This window comes from Trichosurus vulpecula, chromosome X (genome assembly GCF_011100635.1).
Source record: "Trichosurus vulpecula isolate mTriVul1 chromosome X, mTriVul1.pri, whole genome shotgun sequence".
NCBI lineage: Eukaryota > Metazoa > Chordata > Mammalia > Diprotodontia > Phalangeridae > Trichosurus > Trichosurus vulpecula.
This window is the reverse complement of record NC_050582.1, coordinates 49,774,859-49,796,498: the sequence shown is the minus strand read 5'-3', so window position 1 is coordinate 49,796,498 and position 21,640 is coordinate 49,774,859. Positions and strand designations below refer to the sequence as shown.

The following is a 21,640-nucleotide window of genomic DNA, read 5'->3' as shown; positions in this document are numbered from 1 at the left end:
CAGTAATTAAGTTTAAAAACTGATTAAGGAAAAAATTTTATACGTACCTTTTTCCTGCTTTTAGCTGATTTGCCACATACTGAAGAAGACCAGCAAGTTCAATTGGATATTTACGAAAAACTGCACCACAAAAACTTGCTAGGCCTAGGTATGAAGTGACATGAAATGTAATTAAAAGGAGTTCATAATATAGCTCATTACTCTCTCCAATTAAATTTACAAAAATAAGGATGGGCAGAAAACTAGTTGATTTTACTGATTTAATCGGAGTATTTATTACTACTCTGAAGAGTATTTTGTAATGGATAGTTGTTTATTCATCTCTAGTCAATTAGTACTTTAAAAACCTTAATCATACAATATAATAATGACTTTATTAAGCACCTACTATGTGCCAGGCAACGTATATGCACTCATATTATCTCATTTCATCCTCACAACAACCCTAGGAGGCAGGTACTTTTATTATCTTCATTTTATAGCTGAGGAAACTGAGGAAGACAGAAGTTAAATAATTTGCCCAGGGTCAATCAGCAAGCATCTGAACCTCGATTTGAACTCAGATCTTCCTGATCCCAGGTCCAAAGCTTTATCCACTGTGCCCTTAGCTATCTTAAGTAGCTGCTTATATCAGGAAATATTCCCCTGAGGTAGAAACTCTTGCATATATTAAAATACATAAGAAGAGCAATACTCACTTTGAAGCCAACTTGAGATAGTCGTATCATCATGTTTCATTCTTTCCTTCTCTGGATTAGCTAAAGCTTCAATGATGCAATCTTGTACAGTATTAAGAAAAACATTTATTTGTCAGAGCCTCTACTAAGTTCCCTTTAAGAAAACATGACATACTCCACTGTCTTTTAAAAAATAGGAAAAAAAAATTTTCTAACTAAAGTAAATGATGAGGGAATTATTCTTAGTTCCTTGTCCATACTCTCAGCAGGCAAGATATGCCCAATCAAAGACAAAAAAAACATGGTTGGTAAATGTTAAGAATCTTTTCTTCCTCTTCCTACAAAACAAAAACCCAAAAATTATGAAGGGAAATACTACAAGAAGCAGAATGATAAAGCAGAATGAAAGCTGATTCTTGGAAGTCAGGAGATCTGGATTCAAATCCTTTCTTTCACACTCCTTTCTTTAAACAAGTCATTTTTGGGCCTGCAGAAGCTTCATCCAGTCGAAGAGAGACAATAATATACTTAAACTAAACATAAGTAGTTGGGGGGAAAAAAGCCCTTCTTAATTTTGAAGCTATAATAGCTGACACCTGTATAGCAGAAATTTGAGGGGGAAGGGAGAAGTGCAGCAACCATTAATGCACAGAATTCATGATAGGAAATCTCAACCATATAGCTATAAAAAAACAAAATTCAAGTGACAATAGTAAAAAAAGGGAAATGCCATTCAAAATAACTATAAAATGATTGGGGATAAATCTACTAAAGCATACAAAATAGTTACACATAGATTCAAATGCAAAGTGCTCCATAAAGAAATAAAAACAAATACCTTGAGGGTTTATTCAACAGTCATGGCTGAGCTGTGATAATATAATAAAAATGACAATACTACCTAAGTTGCTTCATAGTTTTAATGCTGTAACAACTATCAGAGGGATATTTTGCAGGAAAAAAAAAACTGCTGGGAAAAATGGACAGCAGCCTAACAGAAATCAGGTTTGGACCAGCAACTTACATCATGTACCAAGATAAACAACATATGAATATAAGATTACATTTTTTAGAAGGTCACTTCATAAACAAATTAAAGGAGCAAGGAAGATAGAGAAGAATTAGAAGATAAAATGGACAATTTTGATTAAATACAATTTAAGTTTCAGAAGAGAAAACAGCAATAAAGGTCCCATTTCCAAAATATACAAGGAAATAATAAAAACTTGTTAAAAACAAAAAAGAAAGATGAGCCATTCCCCAATTGATAATTGGTCAAAAGATAAGCAACCTAGAATGTTCCAAATCACTAATAAATTAAATACTAATTAAAGCAACTCTGAGGTTCCACTTCATACCCATCAGATTGGTGAAGCTGACCAAAAGAAATGACAAATGTTGTAGAGGCTGCAGGAAAACAAGCATAATAATGCACTGTTAGTGGAGTTGTGAATTGGTCCAGCCATTCCAGGAAGCAATCTGGACATATGATCAAAAAGTCACTAAATGCTTTGATCCAGCTGTATCACTATTACAGCTATATCACAGAGATCAAAGAAAGAAGGCCTATATAGAACAAAAACATTTATAGCAGCTCCTTTTATGGTGTCAAAGCAGTAGAGGGAGTGAGAGAAAATAAAAGTGAGAAAGTTTTGCTCCTGTCTTAAAATATAACAAAGCACATATTATCTTTACCTACCTGAAGAGCTGTAACATTTTAGTGCCAATAATAATAGCTAATATTTATATAGCACTTGGTATGTGCCAGGCACTGTGCAAAGCACTTTGTATGTATTATTTATCCTCATAACAACCCTGTGAGAGAGGGGCTATTACTTTTACAGATGAAGAAAATGGGCAAACAGAATGACTTGCCCATGGTCAGAGCTAACAAGTGTCTGAGGCCATATGTGAAGTCAGGTCTTCTTAACTCTAGGTGCAGGATTCTATCCACAGTACCACCTAACTGCCCAAGAGAAAAAAATTACCACCTAACTAAGCTAACCAAAGATTATTGCTAAAAGAGATTCAGCTTAAATATATCTGTTGGTTTTCTCATTTACATGTCTAAAACCACTTATTTGGAGAACTACATTTTTCGTGAATTGGTTTCATATTTCTTAGATCTCCATATTAGTTTACTTAAAAGGATACAGGCCAAAACATCATAGTTCAATGAAGTGAGGTATTTCAATGAATCAACTACTGGTGTTATTAAGTTATCATACTTCTGTATTTGTGATAAAATCTGAAAGAAAAAGAATAGATGCAACTTAGAATTTAAAATGCTATCAGACATGGCTAATTAATAACTAGGATATGCCAGATTAGTGGTGAAATAAAGATACTCAATTAACAATTTTTTAAGAGTCAACTAAGATTCCCATCTTAGTTGATTTTATAGCAAACTGAGTCTTTTATCATCTGTTAAGAATATTTTTATAAATCATGAAAAAGCTGGTTTTTAATTAAGAAATTAATTTTAAAGTTGGAAATAACAAAACCTACCTACCTTCAATGAGCTATGAGGAAAATGCTACTTTGTAACCTTAAAGCACTATAAAAATAATTATTCTAATGATAACAGTATGAATAGGCTAAAACTTACTTTCAGAACTACAAAATAGTAGTCCTCTCATGTAAAACATTTTTAAACATTTCTCCATTATGAAGGAATTAGTGCTATATTTGGGCTGCAACACAGTGCTGGCACACAGTAGGCATCTAATAAATGCTTACTGATTAATTTTCACTCTTCATTAATCCAATTTACAACAAAAATCTTCATTGTTATTTTCAGTAATCAAGAATTAAATTATAAGTAGCTTTATAGTAACACTAGCATGTATTACTAAAGTATTTGGTCAAAATATTATATTCCAGTACTATTTAGCAAACAAATTACACTTTTATATCTAGCCTCAGCACAAAGATTTCTGGTAAAGATAGTTTTAATTTGTACAATAATAATAAATACTATAAATATAAAAATGTTGAAAGACTAAATCTGATCTATGAAGTAACTAATCATGATTTCAAAGGATTCATTATAAAAAATGCCATCCCTTTACAGATAGAGAGCTAGTAGAATTGGAGCAAAAATTGATGCATATTTTGTTTTCTTTTTCCTTTTTCGGGAGGGATATGGTTAACGCAGTCATTTATTTGATGACATATTTATAACAGGATTTGTTTTTCTTGCTTTCTCAAAAAGGGAGAGGGAAGTAAGGGAAAAACGTTGGAAATAAAAATAAAATTTTTAATTTACTATTTAAATTAACCAGTAATAACTAATATTTACATACCACTTTAAGGTTACATAGTACTTCAGATGTATTATTTCCTTTGATACCATAATGAAGAACTACAGGGAAGAAGTGGAATTAAGGAATCTCAAAGACCATACCAAATCTTAATCATCATCTAAAATGTTTATTTAAAATGGAGATGTTTACTTAAATTTATCTAAGATGTCTTCAAGATAGATAAATGAAAACAAAACTTATGAATGGTTTTTTACATTAACTTTCAGCTTAATACATACATAATCAAACAAAATAGTTGGATTGCTGTGGCTCAATTTCCCAATTTGTCTTCCAGAAGGCTTCACATTTTCCTTTGTCAATCTCCTAGCAGAGGGGAGAAAAAAATGGCAGGGACAATTTTATCTAAAGTCTCTCCCACTATAAAATTCATAGATGTTACTTTCAATACAGAAGTTTTTACCAAAATACATAAATTACATGTAAATGCCCATCCTGAATTGTTTTTGTGGCAATCAGAAAACCATCTGTGAAGATGACTCCCAAAAGATATTTAGGATGTAAATGTCAGAAATACTATTTTAAAAATTCAACATTAGTTGAATTCAAAAGTCTTAATAGTTTAAAGGCTTTAATGATGTATATACAGTTCCCTAGACCAAAGAAATACTCAGTTTTTTCACAGTTTCTCTAACCAAGGATAAACACACAGTCTTGTTACTGACATCTATGAGAGACTCAAAATCTCCATTCTGCTTAGCACTGTATTATGTCAGAGTCTATAATAATCATTTTTCAGTCAAAGCATACAAAGCAACTTATTGCTTTTATTCCTTTCTCTACTCCTTGCTTATCCAACTTTCCCAAATGACCTGGTGGTTTTAGTTTAAGGTTTCAGATGCTCACCATTAAAAAAAAAAAGTCAGAACCTTTAGCTCTTCAGAGAAAAGGCACTAAATAAACAAAAACAATCCCAGAAATAAATGTTGAGCTGTTAATATGTAAAGAGAAATGACCACATTGGAAATAACTTTTTATCCTAAGTAACCTCAAATAACCATACTCAACTACAAAAAAGTTCACAGTATCATACTCAAGTCTTACTATTAAAGCTCAGATCATTAAAAATCTGATTAAATCATCTAAGTTTGTATATGTCCATAAGGAGCTTATATTTTCTTGGAAAAGAAGAAAATAATTCTATCAGAGATCTATAAGGGATGCTTTGCTTTTGGCTTTCAATCACTAACGCCTGGCACCTGAGCAAGCAAGTTGTAACTTCACATGCATACAGGGAATGTTTCTGCTTCAAAACTCTGAATTATTGATCTGAGTCCCTTAAGTGATCAACTATGGAACTCCTAGAAAAAACCTCATCAGCAACACAAAGTTAAGCAAAGTGCACATTAAAGAGTTTTAACAGGGGCAACTAGATGGCGTAGTGAGTAGAGCCTGAAGTCTGGAGGACCTGAGTTCAAATCTGCACTTAGACACTTGACTCACTTACTAGGTGTGTTGACCTTGGGCAAGTCACTTAACCCCAATTGCCATGCCTTCCCCCCCTAAAAAAAAAGTTTTAAGAGATTACTTTAAAGCTTATTTCTGGCTGTGTGTTAATTCAATTACTTTTCTGTGAATAAACAGACCTTAAAATAAAGTTCCAAGATGTTAATTCAATTCTGACTGCAATTTTTTCACACTTTAAACTGTCTAACTGTGGTTGAATAGTCATCCATGGTCTGATCGATGGCTCTTTAAGGTTTGCAAGTGTTTTGAAAATCTCATTTGATTATTATCCCCATTTTACAGATAAGGAAACTTAGGCAACTAGAAATTAAGTGTCTTGACTGGGTCACACAGTTATGTGCCTGCAGACAAATTTTGAACTCAGACCTTTCTGACACAAATTCCAGTGCATAAGCATGCTATTGCATGGATATTAAAAACAGCATGACTGATAGTGACTGTCCCTAAATCTAAAACGGGGATGAACACCTTTAGTACAGAATTTAGCAGTTCCAAGTACCACCTTCATTAAGAATGACAATCTAAATTGACACAAACTAGTATTCAATCTTCACTACTGTAATTAGAGAAAACAAAATGTTTCGCTGTTCATTCGTTTGTCAGTCATGTCCAATTCTTTGTCATCACATTTGGGGTTTTCTTGGCAAAGATACTAGAGTATTCCCATTTCCTTCTCCAGCTCATTTTACAGATGAAGAAACTGAGACAAACAGGGTTAAGTGACCTGCCCAGAGTCACACAGATAGTAAGTATCTGAGGTCACATTTGAACTCAAGGTCTTCCTGACTCCAGGCTCATCTAGCTGCCTCAAAATCTCTTACAGAAACCTCTTAAAATTTTAAATGAAATGAAAAACTAAACAGTAAAACCTCTTGGTTTGATTCCTGCCAAGGATTTTTAAATATCCACTAAACCTTTTAACAGTCAAAAAAATCTTCAAAATAAAAGCAGACAGAAGACTCAGCAATCCCAGCATCCAATTATATAGTTCATTGGACCAGGTGACAAACTCATCAAAAGCAACTTAAATGCTCTCTTACTATCTCAATTATCTTTGTACTCTCTATTATCTGCTTTTGTTCTGTCCTTTCCAAGCAAAGATTATTCACCTTGGCAGAGAAAACAGAAGCAAAATAAAAACTGAGTAGTTCTCCCTCCTCTCTTCCATCTACTATCACCCCATTGCCACTACAGCAGCTGTTCTTTCCTTTCTTAGAGCTTCTAAAAGTCCCACCTTCGGCAAGAAGCCTTCCTAATCCTCTTAATGCTAATCCCTTCCCTCTGAGATTATCAGCCGTCTAACTTGTTTACATTCAAGTTTCCATGTTATCTTCCCCATTAGACTGGGGTTTCCTTCAGAACAGGCACCATTTCTGCTTTTCTCTGTATCCCTTGTGCTTAATTAGCATAGTGCCTAGCACTTAGTAGGGGCTTAATAAATGCTTCTTGACTTCTTCTTTTTCTCAATATACCTTAAAAAAAAAAAACTTGCTATCCCTTGCATACTAACCTCAACTCACTGAACTTTCTCTTTCCTGAAGCTAGCCTTGCATTCAGCACCATGCTACACCTTTGCAATCAGGCAAATTAACATTGGCTGGAGAGTACCTTGTGTATTAGTTTCTCCTCATTTTTGCTGCTCAATGAAACTACATTAGCTGTGTATAGAGACTTGACACTATACTGCAGTCCATTCAAAATAATTTTTATTAGATGTACAGCCTTCCTAAGTGTAAAATCTTAAACAAGGTCTATTACATAGGTATAATATAAAAATAGCTACTAGATTATTATGGTGCCTATGAAGTTAAGACTCATGGAGTGACCAATGTTTAAGCTTACACTTAAGCTATCTAAATTTACTATGATTCAACAAATTTTTTTTTAAAAACTTACTTCATTATATATTTGGCTCTGTCTATTGTTTGAGCTTTAACTTTTACCAAAAGTGGGTGACTGTTATAAGTTTCATTCTTCCACTGACCATACAGACGATACCTTAAAGAAGAGAGATTGGAGAAAAAAACATATAAGCTTAAAGCTGATGCACGACAAATAAGTCTCATTTATATATCAGGCATATCCCAAAAAAATGTCTAAGTGCAGTTTTAAGCTTTAATAAATTTATAAATATACATGCTGCAACCTTGCCAAAAAACATTTGAAAGTTTAATTATTTAAATTTATTTTATACTTAGTTCTGTGAATTCTGAATAAGGAATTTTAATTTTGACAAGATGGAACACCCTGTCATGCATTGCATATGGGACAGTTTCTAGATGACATTTTCTCAAACCAGTTGATCAGTAGTGGAGGTCCTATTATTTGGTCACTTGGTCATCTGATGTGTCTCCACTTTTTCTTGTTCCATCAAAAATGCATCAAAATCTCATTCTTTACATAATCTTAAGGTTCAGATTACAAAAGCAATCTATATGGTCACTGAGGTACAGTTGAGGCAAGTTTTAGCAAAGTTCTAAAATAATTTAAAGCAACATACAAAATACTGGTTATGTCAAATTTTGTTGAGACAAATATCAGTATTTTAAAAAATTAACTTTTCAGTTTGTTTATAAGACCATAGATGCTAACACTTTTAACTGGTTCAAATTTTTAAGAATAAAAGTGAATCCCCAATAGATCCTCAAAGAGTATCAACAGACAGTTCTCAAGGGAAGAAAATCAAGTTATCAACAGCCATGTGAAAAAAATTCTCCAAAATTACTATTAGAGAAATGAAAATTAAAGGAACTCCATACACTCATCTGATCAGGAAAGGAGAGAAAAAAAAAAGATGAATGTTTAAGGGGATGCAGGAAAACTATACTGTTGACAGAGTAGTGAATTAATCCAGCCGTTCTGGAAGGCAATTTGGACCTTAGACCAAAAGATTACTTAATTTCGAACACCCTCTGACCAAGCAATATCATTATTAGACTTATAACCTAAAAAGATCAAAGAAAAAAGAAAAAGATCAATATGTACAAAAATAGCTCTTTTTTTGGTGGCAAAGTAGAAACTATAGGAATGCCCATTAACTGGGGAATGGCAGAACAAATTATGGCAAACAAATATAATAAAATACTATTGTAGCATAAAAAAGGGAAGACTTGTATGAACTGATGAATAGTTCACTAAGTGGAATAAGAAAAATCATTTACCTAACACCATTGTAAAAAATGAACAACTTTGAAAGACTTAAGGACTCAGATCAATGTAACCATGATTTCAGAAGTCCAACGATACCCACCCTCCTCAAAAAGAAGTAATGGATTAAATGTGCAGACTGATACACATTTTAGGACGCAGCCAATATGGGAATTTGTTTTGCTTCCAACCCTTGTTAGAAAGGTGGTTTTTAGTGGGGGTAATGAGTGGAGAGGGAGAGAAAACAAATGCTTATTAAATTTTTTTTTAAATAAAGCCAATGTATCAAAATTGACATGGTTCAAATTCCAAAAAATACCGATCCTTACCTATATTGATACGGAAATGATTTGAACATTCCCCATAGTTCCTCAGACATACAAGCATTGCAATCCATCAAAGAAAGAGAAGGAAGTAGCACCTGGTCAGTAATATTCAGCAAGCAACTAAGCAAAGTTTCCTACCAAAAAGAGAACATAAAAATTCAAGAGATCAGCTGATAGCTATTCACCTAAACTACCATACAAATCAGAAACACTTATGACAGTAAGCATGAAACATCCTCAATACATAACAAAGACCATAGTAACATGGGAAACCTATTAATGGCCAAGAGCTAGCATATTTCTCCAAATGCCTGAGTTACCGAAAAGTTATCAATGATCTCTGGATTCTCAAATCTAAAGGCTCTTTCCTCAATCCTCACTTTTCTTGACCTATCTGCTGCATCTAAAATCAATTACTCTCTTCTCTCTGGACACTGCTCTTAGTTCTCCTTTCTGATAAAAAAAGTTCTCCTTTACTCTCAGTCTCCTCTACTGGTTGTGAAATCATCTTACATTGATCAGAGTTCTCTATCCCACTCTCCAATTGCAGCTCTGTCCTGGGCCCTCTTCTCTTCTCTGTCTATACTCTCACTTAGTGACCTCGATTGCTCCCACAAGCTTATCATCTCGATACAAATTACTCCAGGATCTGTATATCTAGCCCTAATCTCTCTTTCCAGATCTAGTCACATCTCCAAATGCCTATTAGACATTTCAAACTGGACATCTCCTAGGAATTTCAAATTAAATCTATCCAAAGTAGAACTCACCTTTTACCCCAAAAACCTTCTCTTTGAACTTCCCTATTTCAACCTAGGACACCTATCATCCGTGTTTAAAACCTCAATGTCACTCTCAACTTCTCTCTCTCCCTCATCCTATGTTCTGTCAGTTGCCAAATCTTATTGTGGAATTAGAAATTACTTTTCTCTCACACAACAGTCCCTATCTCTATAGTCACATACCCCCTAGGTTCAGGCCTTTGATACTGTCTTTTCCCAGGTCTTCAACCTCCTCAAACCCTACTTCTCTCCACCTCAGCCACACACAGGAATGGCTATACCCTAGATCTCATTTAGCCAAGAGTTCCACTTCCACAATTAAAAAAAAAACTGGCTTTCCTCTACCTATCTCTTTTTTCCTCACCCCTCCTAAACCTATTCTTTTCCATCATGATTGCCAATCACTCCAGTCCTCAGTACTTTGTCAATCCATTATTCCTGATGTTACTTTCTTCCCTTACCAATCTCAAACCTTTATTTAACGAGATCAATTCCACAAAGTCTTTTACTCTCAAACCTCTCACCCATTTCTACTATCAATCATGTCTTGCCAAACCCCATCTCTCGATAACCATACTGTTTCTACTCAAGTGCTGCTGAATGAAGCAGGAAGAGGTCATGCAATCACGATGACTACTACAAATTTGTTCCACAATTTCCAGTAGTTCCTCAAAACAAAGCAATCCTATTACTCCTCTCTAATTAATTCCCTATCCCATTCCCCAAAGAAGCCTTTGCTCCAAACCTTTTTTCCTCAAACTTCTCATACCTCCCCCCTTCTCCTAACTCTCAGCAGACCTTATTTCTTACTTTATTGAGAAAATTGAAGCCATTTACTATAAGCTCCCTCTTCTGTCTTCATTTCAAAAATCCTTGAAATCCCTCATTTTCTCCTCTTCTTCAAATTCTGATGAAGATGTGGCCCTTCTCTTCGCCAAGGTCAACTTTCTTACATGTGCTCCTGGCTCTATCCCCTCATCTTCTCCAGCAGACTTCAAGCATTCCTTCTCTCTTGCCATTCTTCACTCTTTCCTTAGCCTTCCCAGTTGTCTGAAAATATACCCAAATTGCCTACATTTTTAAAAAACTTTCAGTAGACTCTACCATCCTCTCAAGCAATCCTATGTCTCTCCTCCCTTTAATTATCCCTATGGAAATGACCCCCCGATGCACAATCTAGTCCAATCTAGTAACTCTCCCAAGTTTGAGCCGTGCATCACGAAATACTTATTGAACGTTTCAAAATAGATACCCCACAGACATCTGAAATTCAGCTAATCCCAAACAGAACTTGTTATCTCTGCATAAAAATCCAAGCCTTTTCTGAATTTCTATTTAGGATACTATTACTCTTCAAGGCAGCTAGATGGTGCTGTCACCAGACCTAGAGCCACGAAGATCTGAGTTTAAATCCAGCCTCAAATATTTTACTAGCTGTGTAACCCAGGGAAACTCACTTAATTCTGTTTACCTCTTCCTCATCTGTAAAATAAGCTAGAGAAGGAAATGGCAAACCATTCCAGTATCTTTGCCAAGAAAACCTCAAATGAGGTCACGAAGACTCAGATACTACTCAAACAACTGAACATTTTTCAAATCCATCAGCTTTGTAACCTCAACTCTCTATCCCCTCTCACCCTAGCCATTTAACAAAACTCATCTCAACATTTTCCAAATCTGCCACCTTCTCTCTACTTGCATAACCCTTTATCCAGGTCCTTATCAACTCTTACAGTACTATGGCTTTCTAATCAGCCTCCTTTTATTAGGACACAACTGTCCAAGTGATATTCCTTAAACACAGAGCTGTGTCACTCTCTTACACAATACTCTTAATAACTCCATATAAACTCCCCTCTGTGGCTTTTAAAACCATTCACAACGTAGCCCCAACCTAATCTTTCCTGCCTCATTATATATTGCTTCCTTCACCACCACCACCCCCCCATTCTAAGATCAAGCTGAACTGGCTTTTTCTCTCTCTTCTTCACACAAAGAATTCTACATCTGCCTTGTCTGTTCTAAGTGTCCTCTACTTGTGGAGTGCATTTGCTCCTCCCTTCCTCTTGCTGTTTCCTTCAAGACTGAACTAAAGCACCACCTTCTACAAGAAGCCCATCCTAATACCCAAGCTACTACTGCTCTCCCTCCCCAAATTGTCCTGTACTGTATATATTCTCATATAAGTGTACACATAAGCTCCTTGAGTATAATTTCATTTTTATCTATGGATCCCCAATGTCATATAGTCAATGTTTACTGTTTGACTTAATATAAAAGATTATGTTCAAACATAGGGGAGTAAGTTAGAATATAAGATGCTGTGAATTATGCTTTGCTGCAAAAAGGAATGAAGAAAAAAAAATCCAACTCAAAAAGTCAAGTAATTCAAAACATTTATATTCAATTTACTTCTGGGAAAAAAATGTTTCATTAATTGTATGGGGGGGGGGGGGATCAGCTAACTGTAGAGAAATAACCAACAGTGATTGATATTCTTTACCCACTATTTAAATGCACTTAAGACCAAAAAAAATGGTGATTTGATTTAAAGCTTGACCAATCTAAAATGATTATTTAAGAAACTATGTATTAAGTTGAATTGCCCGTTGTCTCTACTAGTATTCCAAAGGCTAAGTGGAGCTAGGAAATAGAAACAATTTTGATAACTGGCAGTAATCATTTCACTTTATATTCCGGACATCTTAGTGTAAGAGAAGTCAAAACTCAAAAAGAGATATTTGATCATACAAGCTTATTCCAATTTAAGCAAACTTGATGCAGAAAAATATTGGTTTAGACGAAAGTTAAAAGGAGATTCATCTTCTTTACAAAATTTTTCTTTGCTCCAAAAAGACAGTCTTAATTAACTGCTCAAAATGTACTTAAACATGTTTCTTTATGCTGAACAGTTACAAAAAAGTTTGCAGGACAAAGCTTAAGGAGAAAGTAGAGGTTGACAATTAACTTCAATATTTAAAAAGCTAGGGACAAGTGATATCAGTTATAGAAATTCTTAAATAATCTAAAGTCCCCAAAAGAGGTGTTAAGGTTATTATGAACTGAACCCTAGAGAGTTGATGCTGTTAGTAACTCCTACCCAAATTCCCCTATGGCAATAAAGCAAAGGAATAAGGAAGCAAGAGAGCAGGACATTATGTTGCTTTGAATTTGAGTTACAGTTAGATTCCATATACAGGCACAGATGATAAAGAGTGCCAGGCCTGAAGTCAGGAAGACTCATCTTTCTGAGTTGATATATGGCATTGGAAACTTACTAGCTGTGTGTTACTTAACCCTGTTTACCTCAGTTTCCTCATCTAGAAAAATGAGATGGAGAAGGAAACAGCAAATCACTCCACTATCTTGGCCAAGAAAATCCCAAATAGGTTCACGAAGAGTTGGACCCGACTGAACAACAATCCCAGAAACAAAGAACAAGCAGAAAGACATGGCCTTGGTGTACCGATCCCAGTACTTACTAAGTGGGAAGAGCCAAGTCCATAGTTAATGTAAAGAAAGGTCATGACCTAAAGATATAGCCTAACACACCTCTATGTTTTAATGGAAACTGCATAATACATTTTGTTCAATTAAATGCTCTTATTTTGAACAGATTCTTATGTTCTTTTAAACATTTTTTCCAAATGATGTTGTTCTACTCTTTCTTGAGAATCAGTTTTCTAAGTTACATAATTATGGTTTGGTAATAAGGAGTTACTTTCTTAAAAAAAAAAAAAAAAAGCAGACTTCACTGTCTACTTGTCCCCTGCTTGGAGATAAGTGCAAGACAGGTCATGTCTACCAAAGCTGCAAGGGTGCCACCTAGGGATGACTTACTTAAATTTCAGACTTCTCATTCTTGGATTCCCCCAAAAAATTAAAGAAGCGATACACAAGAAATTCATTATGTGTCTTTCAAATAAAATTTTGAATTCTCACACAGCTTTCCAGAAATGATTACGTACAACAAGATACACTAATCTAAAAATATATGTAACAGACCAGGGAGATTACAAATCTCACATTTGTCGAATGAGAATACAATCTCCACCCCTAACCCTTTGTCCACATGTTTTCTTTTATAGAGCATCCCTTCATCTCCCTCTCTTACCCACTCAATTCTCCAATCATTGTTCCCCACTCTCCCACCCTTCTTAGACAGAGTATAATTCTTCTAACAAGGAATGATGCTTTATAACTCTGCCCTTCATGACCTCACAGAATATGAGGATATTAATGAGGATGTTAATCTAAAAAACTCAGTTTGTAGGCTCTTCCAAAAACAATATTTGTTAAGTAGCTGATGTTTAAATATTATAAAGCATTTTCCTACATATGGCTACAACTGGCTCACAATAAAAATTTTCTGTAAACTGCTGTTCCTAGCCAAAATATTAGATGTCCTTATGTTTTCCTAGACTCTTACCATTCTGTCTTTTTCTTCTGGTTTGTTTCCTTCAGCTTGAAACTAAAAACAGAAACAAAAAATTAAAAGTAAGTATAGATTGTTTTCTCTTAACTATGTCATTATTAGTTCTTCTTATAGACAGTATATTAAGTTAGCCAAAGCCCTGAAACATTTGTTTTCTTCACTCTTTACATATATACCCAAGGAATTTTAAGAACACCCAGTTAAATGAGTACAATGAAGAAATTCTTTGAATTAGAAATTACTAAATCAGAGATGATAATGGCAATATGAAGTTGGGTTAGATATCACATCTTTATACTTGTTATTTGCCTCATCTATGTAGTCTAATATTAATATACTATTTCAAATACCCTATTTTAAAAATAGAAACATTTCAAAACTTCACCATACTAAAACTATCAAAATCTAAGGAAAAGTTTTAGCCAGCACAATAATTAATACCCAAAGCTGCCTTCCATGTTATTTTCCCCAAAAAAGATGAAAAGGAGGGAGAAGTGTTAAGTATGATAATGACATTAACTAACTACAAGAATCCTAAATGGAAAAAAAAAAAGTGGATGAAAAAAGCTAGAAAGAAAATAAGTGTCCATTGACAAAGGAATGTCTAAACAAAATTGTGATCCATGTCATGGAACATTATTGTACCGTAAGAAAATATAAACGTGAGGAATTCAGAGAAACACAGATTTAGAAAAAAGATTTTGTGACCTGATTCAGCGGCAAGAAAACTGAACCAGTAGAAAAAAAATACGCAACTACTATAACAATGGAAATGAAAAAGAGGCAGCTCAATTCAGATTAAAGTCAATGACTAACACTTGCTTAAGAAGAGATGACAAAAAAACACTACAATATGACTTGGCACCATGCCATATATCCCAAAAGTTTTAAGAAATTCCTATAAGAGATAGAGATAACTAAGTATGCCTCAATGACCTAGAAACTGGGCTATTTAAACCACACTGAAAATTCTAGACTTGGAAAAAGGGACATTTGTTAAAGGGTTGGAATAGAGGTTCTTATTTTTTTTATTTTCTGGTATTCTGGACAACTTTGGCTGCCTGGTGAAGCCTATGGCTATTCAGAATGTTTTTGAATGCATAAAATATGTGGGATTACAAAGAAAATAAATAATATTGGAAGTTATTACTCTATTTACTTTAAAAATTTATTTTAAAAAATTAAAAAAGTTCACAGGGCCCAGGTTAAGAACCCCTAGGTTAGAGATAGGGTAAATAGCCAATAAGATAGAAGTGTGGTCAGGAAAACTCAAACTCAAATCCAGCCTTAGGCACTTACTTAGGTATGTGACGCTGGGCAAATCATTTAACCACTGCCTGCCTCAGTTTCTTCATCTATGAAATTGTATTAATAATAACACCCATCTCTCAGGGTTACTGTGAGAATCAAATGAGATATGTTTAAAGTTCTTAGCACACTGCCTGACACACAGTAGGCACTATATAAATGTTGGAAATGATGATGATGAATAATTAACAAATGTATCAAAATCTTGTCAACTAAATGTCAAATTATGTACAAACCACTGCAGCCAGCAGAAGTTTTTAAATAAAAGCTTCAAAGTTTATTGTATATGTCATTAAACTATTTTACACTGTCCAGGCTCGTTTGCATATAACCATAGGTTGGATGATGTGTCAGCTGGTTTTGCTTAACTGATTTTCTCTGTAATGAGGCAAAGGTCTAGGAGAGGGGAAAGGCACAAGAAAACCCTTTTTTTCTGTTTCATGGACACCCACAAAATTTGAAACTAAAGAAAAAAGTCTGAAGTGCAGATCCTGTATTTCTAATGCTTAAAGACAAAACCACTGGCACATCACATGGATGAATGAAACCCAGTACTATATTACACTGGCTGCTCACTTATGGGACCCTACAGTCAGTATTCAACAATGTTAACTATTTTGACAAAAGAAATTATTCTCTAGAAATTCAAACAACTGAAACATCACCATCAAGATTTCTGTATTAAATAATTCTGGTTAATGCTCATATCAGAGAAGTTTACCACTACTCTGAAAGCAAAAGAGAAGAAGGAAAAGAAGGAAAAGCATCAATACAGATCATTTCTCATAAAATAAAACCTAGGACTTATTCCCTCAAGTGGTTATATTTTACAGCGAAATAAATTCAAAACTCATCAAAATGTGATTTGCACAGAATAGGAAAAAATGCTTAAGCACTCAAGACATTTAAGTTACTGCCCCAAAAGGTCCTAAAACATTTGTCTACTGCAGAGGTCTCACGACCTCTTGGTGTCTGCAAGATCAAAAATATTTTCATAATAAATACTAAAGACACTTTAATTTCTAACATGTTAAATATTAATAGATATAAAACACAAAAGCTCTACAGGGAAAAGAGTATAAAGGGTTGTGGAAATGAAAAAGTTTGACAACAGCTGCTAGTCTGGTGAATATCTCAAGGATAATTCAAAGCTTTTTCTTAGAGTCATTAATGAAGACATGGTATGGAAACTAAAGCAGGAACTATGAAGTGGTCAAGTCATTTTGCATTTCAATTTGCAATTATGTAAGAAAAATGGACCAATTCTTCATATCCATTGACCAAGGGATTCCACCTAATGGGCATATACCCCAAAGAGGTGCGACATAAACAAAGATCCAAAACAAAAAGTGACAAATTTTCAAAGTGACAAATAACAGGAAATAAAATACGTGTTCATTAACGTAGGAATGGCTGAAAACTGTATCATACAAATGGAATGAGAAATATGAAGGTTTCAGAAAAACAAGGTAAGATGGGTATGAACTGATGAAGAATTTTAAATAAGAAGGAAGAGAAGGAACACAAGAACTACAAAATAAAAGTCGGTAAAACTACAAAAGAAAAGATCGGTAAAAAGAAGTCAAACTGACTGGAAACCAATGAAGGGCCCAGAGAACAGATAATGAAACATAACACCTCCCTTGTAACAGGGGAATGGAGAGCTACTAGTAAAGAATACTGTCTACACATCATAAGATGTGATCACTATATTAGAAATTTTTGTTTTCCTTTTTCACAGATGACTTATCAATTACATGTTATTCCCGCCTCCATCCAGATGAAGATATCCAATAGTAGGGAAAGAATTTCACAATGAGGATGGACAACAGGGTGTGGGAGTTACAAGGCAGAAATTTAATGACTATAATCAGATAAGGAAATTTCACAGTGCATAGGAAATGGAGCATTTGTGCTTGATGGCAAGAAGCAATCTAATTCCCCTACCTCAACCCATGAGTGAGGGGAATGAGTAAACCCAGAAGACAGTAGGCATGGGAAAGGAAAAAAATTTTAAATGTTGTCTATGGAACATGCATTCACAGTGGAAGTGGAGAATAGCTTTAGAGTGGTACACTAGGGGTGCTGTTTGGTTGGGGGGAACTGGAATAAGCGATCAGGGTATACTTTCCAGAAATAGTCACACTTCTAAAGTAGTTCTGGTCTCAGAACTACTTTACACTTAAAAAATTATTGAAGACCCTCTCTCCAAATATAATATATTTAAATATATTTATTATATTAAATATAAAATATAATTAAATATAATCAAACAATATTTACCTATTAGAAATTAAAATATCTTAGCATTATTATAAAAAAATAGTTTTGACCTCTCAAATTCCCTGAAAGGAGATCAGAAACCACCAAACCACATTTTGATTAGGACTATTATTCTAAAGCTTTTGGCAATAATGAAAAACTATGTTTTAACTCCTAAATGTGCAAAAACGTGTGGTTTCATTTACACTACTCTCTTAAAACAAGACCAAGCCAGAAGATCATTTTAACCAATAAAATGATGACATATGATCATGTATTTTGAACAACTTTATCTAACTTAAGGGTTCATTTTTGGAGTTAGGATATGTTGCTAATTAACAAATTATGGTATTAATATTAGATGTTCTACGAGTGGCCAGGAACTGTTTTAGCACTCACCTTGCACAGGACAAAATTATATTTGCCATGGCATTTCTTTGAAACATATTTTAAGTCATGGTGACAAGCAAAATATAAAGTAGAATTTGGAGCTTTCCTGTCATACTTTTAAAAACATAACGTGATATAGGTCTAAGAACAGCCCAGGAGAGCCATGCTTCATTCTCCTCCCAGATGTGCACCTGACTCCAAGGACTTAAAAAAAATGACTCAGCTGCCTTCTCACTCTACAACTTCCCTAGGTCTCCTCTATTATACCAACCCTTTCTCCTGTTGGTTCTCCTATCAGATTCACCACTCTGGAGATAGGAACAAGACAGCTGTGTTTCTGACTCTCCTAGAATTAATCACCATACCATAATGCAGGTCTCTCCCCAGACCCTCCTTTCATCTCCCTTTTATGTTGTCTTCCCCAATTAGAATGTAAGCTCATTAAGGACAGGGAATCTTTGTTTTTGCTTTTATTTTCATCCACAGAATTGGTAAAGTGCCTGGAACATAGTATGCACTTAATAAATGCTTGTGACCTGCCTACGAGAGTACCTAAATATTTCACTGGGGGACACTCCATCTCCCACGTACTCTCTCCTTACCTATAATTTGTGTCTTCAAGGCACAGTTCAAACACCGCCTTCTGGATGAGGCTTTTCTTGATACACCCAACTGCTAGAGCCTGGACTACCCTATCACTTTGTATTTAAGCTGTAGATATTTATATGTTTAACTGTCTCCCCCAACAGAATGTAAGATCCTTTCAAGTAAAAATCATTTCATTTTCTGTCCTTATACCCCAAGTACCTGGCATGGTTCCTAGAACTTAATAGGTATTTAATTAAATGTTTGTTGAATGAATGATGTCTAAGCTGAGTCCCATGATCCATTACTTGCAAACTCAAAGTAGAGACCAAGCTGGAAAACAGGAGATCAACATCATTCTATGAATTGGATAGGCAATTAATGGAACAGAAAAAATGGAAAATCAGTTCTACTAAAGCAAACTATGGTATTTTCAAAAGTCAAGGAGAAGCTGTAACTGAGATCAACCTTGGTCTCCTGATTCCTAGACCCAATGCTTATTCAACAATAAAATCTTTGCTTTAGGTAAAGAGTTCTTCATCTGGGGTCCACAGACACCCACTGATAAGATTTCCAAGATGGAAGGGTGTTCAAGAGAACTTGGATGGCAGAAAAATTACTTCTTTATTCCAATATAATTTGTTTCCTTCCAAATCCTATGTGTTTTGTGTTATACATGTAAAATATTTTTCTGAGAAGTCCAAAACCTGCACTAAACTGTCAAAAGGGTGCAGGACACCAAAAAAGGTAAAGAACCTCTTCTTCAGAGGCAGAGCCTTTGGTCCAAGAGTCCAAGATCCACTCTAAGTACCAAAGAACAGTGTGTTGACATTATATGTACTTAAAAAAAAACTTACAGAACACAGAAACCAGATGAAAAAGCATTATTTTCTACAACTGATTTCTGACTCAGACTAATACTCCACTATAAATACTTGTTGAATAAAATTAGTCACCCTTCACTTATTTACTGAATTGGTTTAATCAAGCCAACTAACAGCCACGCTCATCTGATCATGCTCAATTTCTTTTAAAATTTATGTGATTACATTTTTTTAAGACATTCTTCTGATCAGGTTCAAACTATTAAAATTAAAGAAAATCACTTCTTTAAAAAAAACCTTATTCAAAACTTTCCCAGCTTGAATTAAGCATAATTTAATTAATATGTAATTACTTATATATAATTACATATGATATAATATATGATTTTAAATACATGCTTTAAAAAACAAAAAATTAATCTCTTCAGAATAATCAAACAGGCAAATTAGATAATCAGGAAAATGGGTTGCAGGAGCAAAAGCTCTAGCATCAGAAACCTGCCTCTAACACTTAAGAGCCATGCAAACTTGTACAAGTCGCTTAAATTCTTTGGGTCTCAGTTTTCTTATCTGTAAAAGGAGGGATAGGATTAAACTAAATGGACTCTGAGGTGCCTTCCAGTTGTATCAATTAATAAGCACTTATTAAGTTAACTATTATGGGCCAAGGACCATACATACTAAGCAACACCAACAAAAAGAATGAAACAGGCCTTGCCCTCAAAAAATATCCATTCTAAATCTATGATCCTAAGAAAGAGGACATGAGACAGCTAGCTTTCTAGATTATACTTTTAAACCAAATATAAACTGAGAGCACTTCTGTTATTTACATTATACAACATAAGAAAAATACTTCTGTAGTTAACACAGTTAACATGTTTAACTTCCTTTTTATGAAAATATTGGACAGTGTGGGGAATATTAAGAAATATAACTAGTATTCAAATGTAAATGAAGATCAAAGACAAAACTGTATTATATACAAACTGTATATATACAAAACTGTAATAATACCGGTATTATTATTATTGTTATACTTCTAATTTTTTAACTATTTTTCCTGAGACTGATTTGTTGAATTAAATTATTAAGAGAAAATGAATATTAAAACGGTATGGAACTTTGACTGTGATATACAGGTAGACCACCCCTAAGCACTTTCATAAAGAAGAACATGTAAAATGGATGCTGTAAATCAGGTAAAGGAAACTAAAGACTTTTTTAAGGAGAAGAGGGAGTGGGTAGAAGCAATTTTAAAAGCAAGTCTTTCACCTTAATAAAATTCTTTCTTTTATAAAACAAAATAATTCCTCATCTCTGTAAATCCTAGGTTCTTATAGATACACACACATGTTTAAGGGACTTATCTTTCAAGCCACAAAAACATCTATAATTGTTTTTAACATGTTGTAGGCCCTTATCTCAGGAAAAAAATACACATTTTGTTCTAAAAATACAGAATTGGGGAACTTCTAAACTATTAGGGGCTAAATACTAAATGCATTCTTTTCAATAAACAGGTAAAAATAGACAATAAGAATTGTTAAAAAAAAAATTAAAAACCTTTAATAAATCTGCTTACAACCTTTCTGATATACAACTCCCATTAGCCACTACCAAACAAAATGAACTTATACAGCTATTGAAGTACTTCAAATATTTCATTTACAATCATTTCAAATGAACATTTATCAAATGCCTACTTTGGTATAGTATACTCTGCTGAGAATATTAGAGATGATGAAAAGGGAAAATAAGATATACACAATACTACTAATTAGAATGTAATAAGAATATAGAAGGAAGTATTCATGGAATAGTACCTCAGTTGGTTTATGAAGGAAGATTTTAACAAACCAAAATGTGGATAATGGCTTTTAATTCAGTTTTGCAGAAATGTAAACAGAAAAGTATGAAATAAAGCCAGAAAGGAGATTTGGAGACAAAGGATCTGGTATTCAAAAACCACCTCTACCACTTACTATCTTACTATCTGTGTGACGTTGGGGCAGTCACTTCCCTACCAGATCTGTAAAATGAGGGGATTGGCCTCCAAGGTGTCTTCTAGTTCTAGGTATGTGATCCTATGCTTTAGTTACATAGTGGAAGGC

General features: G+C 34.2%; 1 protein-coding gene across 10 annotated transcripts in view; it reads right to left on the bottom strand.

The window, feature by feature from the left end:
* Window positions 1–21,640, bottom strand: part of THOC2 (THO complex 2) — a 98,919-nt gene that overhangs the window by 38,000 nt on the left and 39,279 nt on the right. For all 10 annotated transcript variants that reach the window (XR_005009218.1, XR_005009217.1, XR_005009219.1 and 7 more), the window contains exons 13-19: window positions 14,152–14,193; window positions 8,944–9,074; window positions 7,364–7,465; window positions 4,222–4,306; window positions 2,832–2,925; window positions 699–779; window positions 48–144 (exon numbers count right to left, since the gene is read on the bottom strand). Coding sequence is in view for 7 of the 10 variants with exons in the window: in XM_036739882.1 (XP_036595777.1) it covers window positions 48–144; window positions 699–779; window positions 2,832–2,925; window positions 4,222–4,306; window positions 7,364–7,465; window positions 8,944–9,074; window positions 14,152–14,193 (632 nt within the window). In the remaining 3 variants the exon portion in view is untranslated. The remainder of the gene's footprint in view (window positions 1–47; window positions 145–698; window positions 780–2,831; window positions 2,926–4,221; window positions 4,307–7,363; window positions 7,466–8,943; window positions 9,075–14,151; window positions 14,194–21,640) is intronic.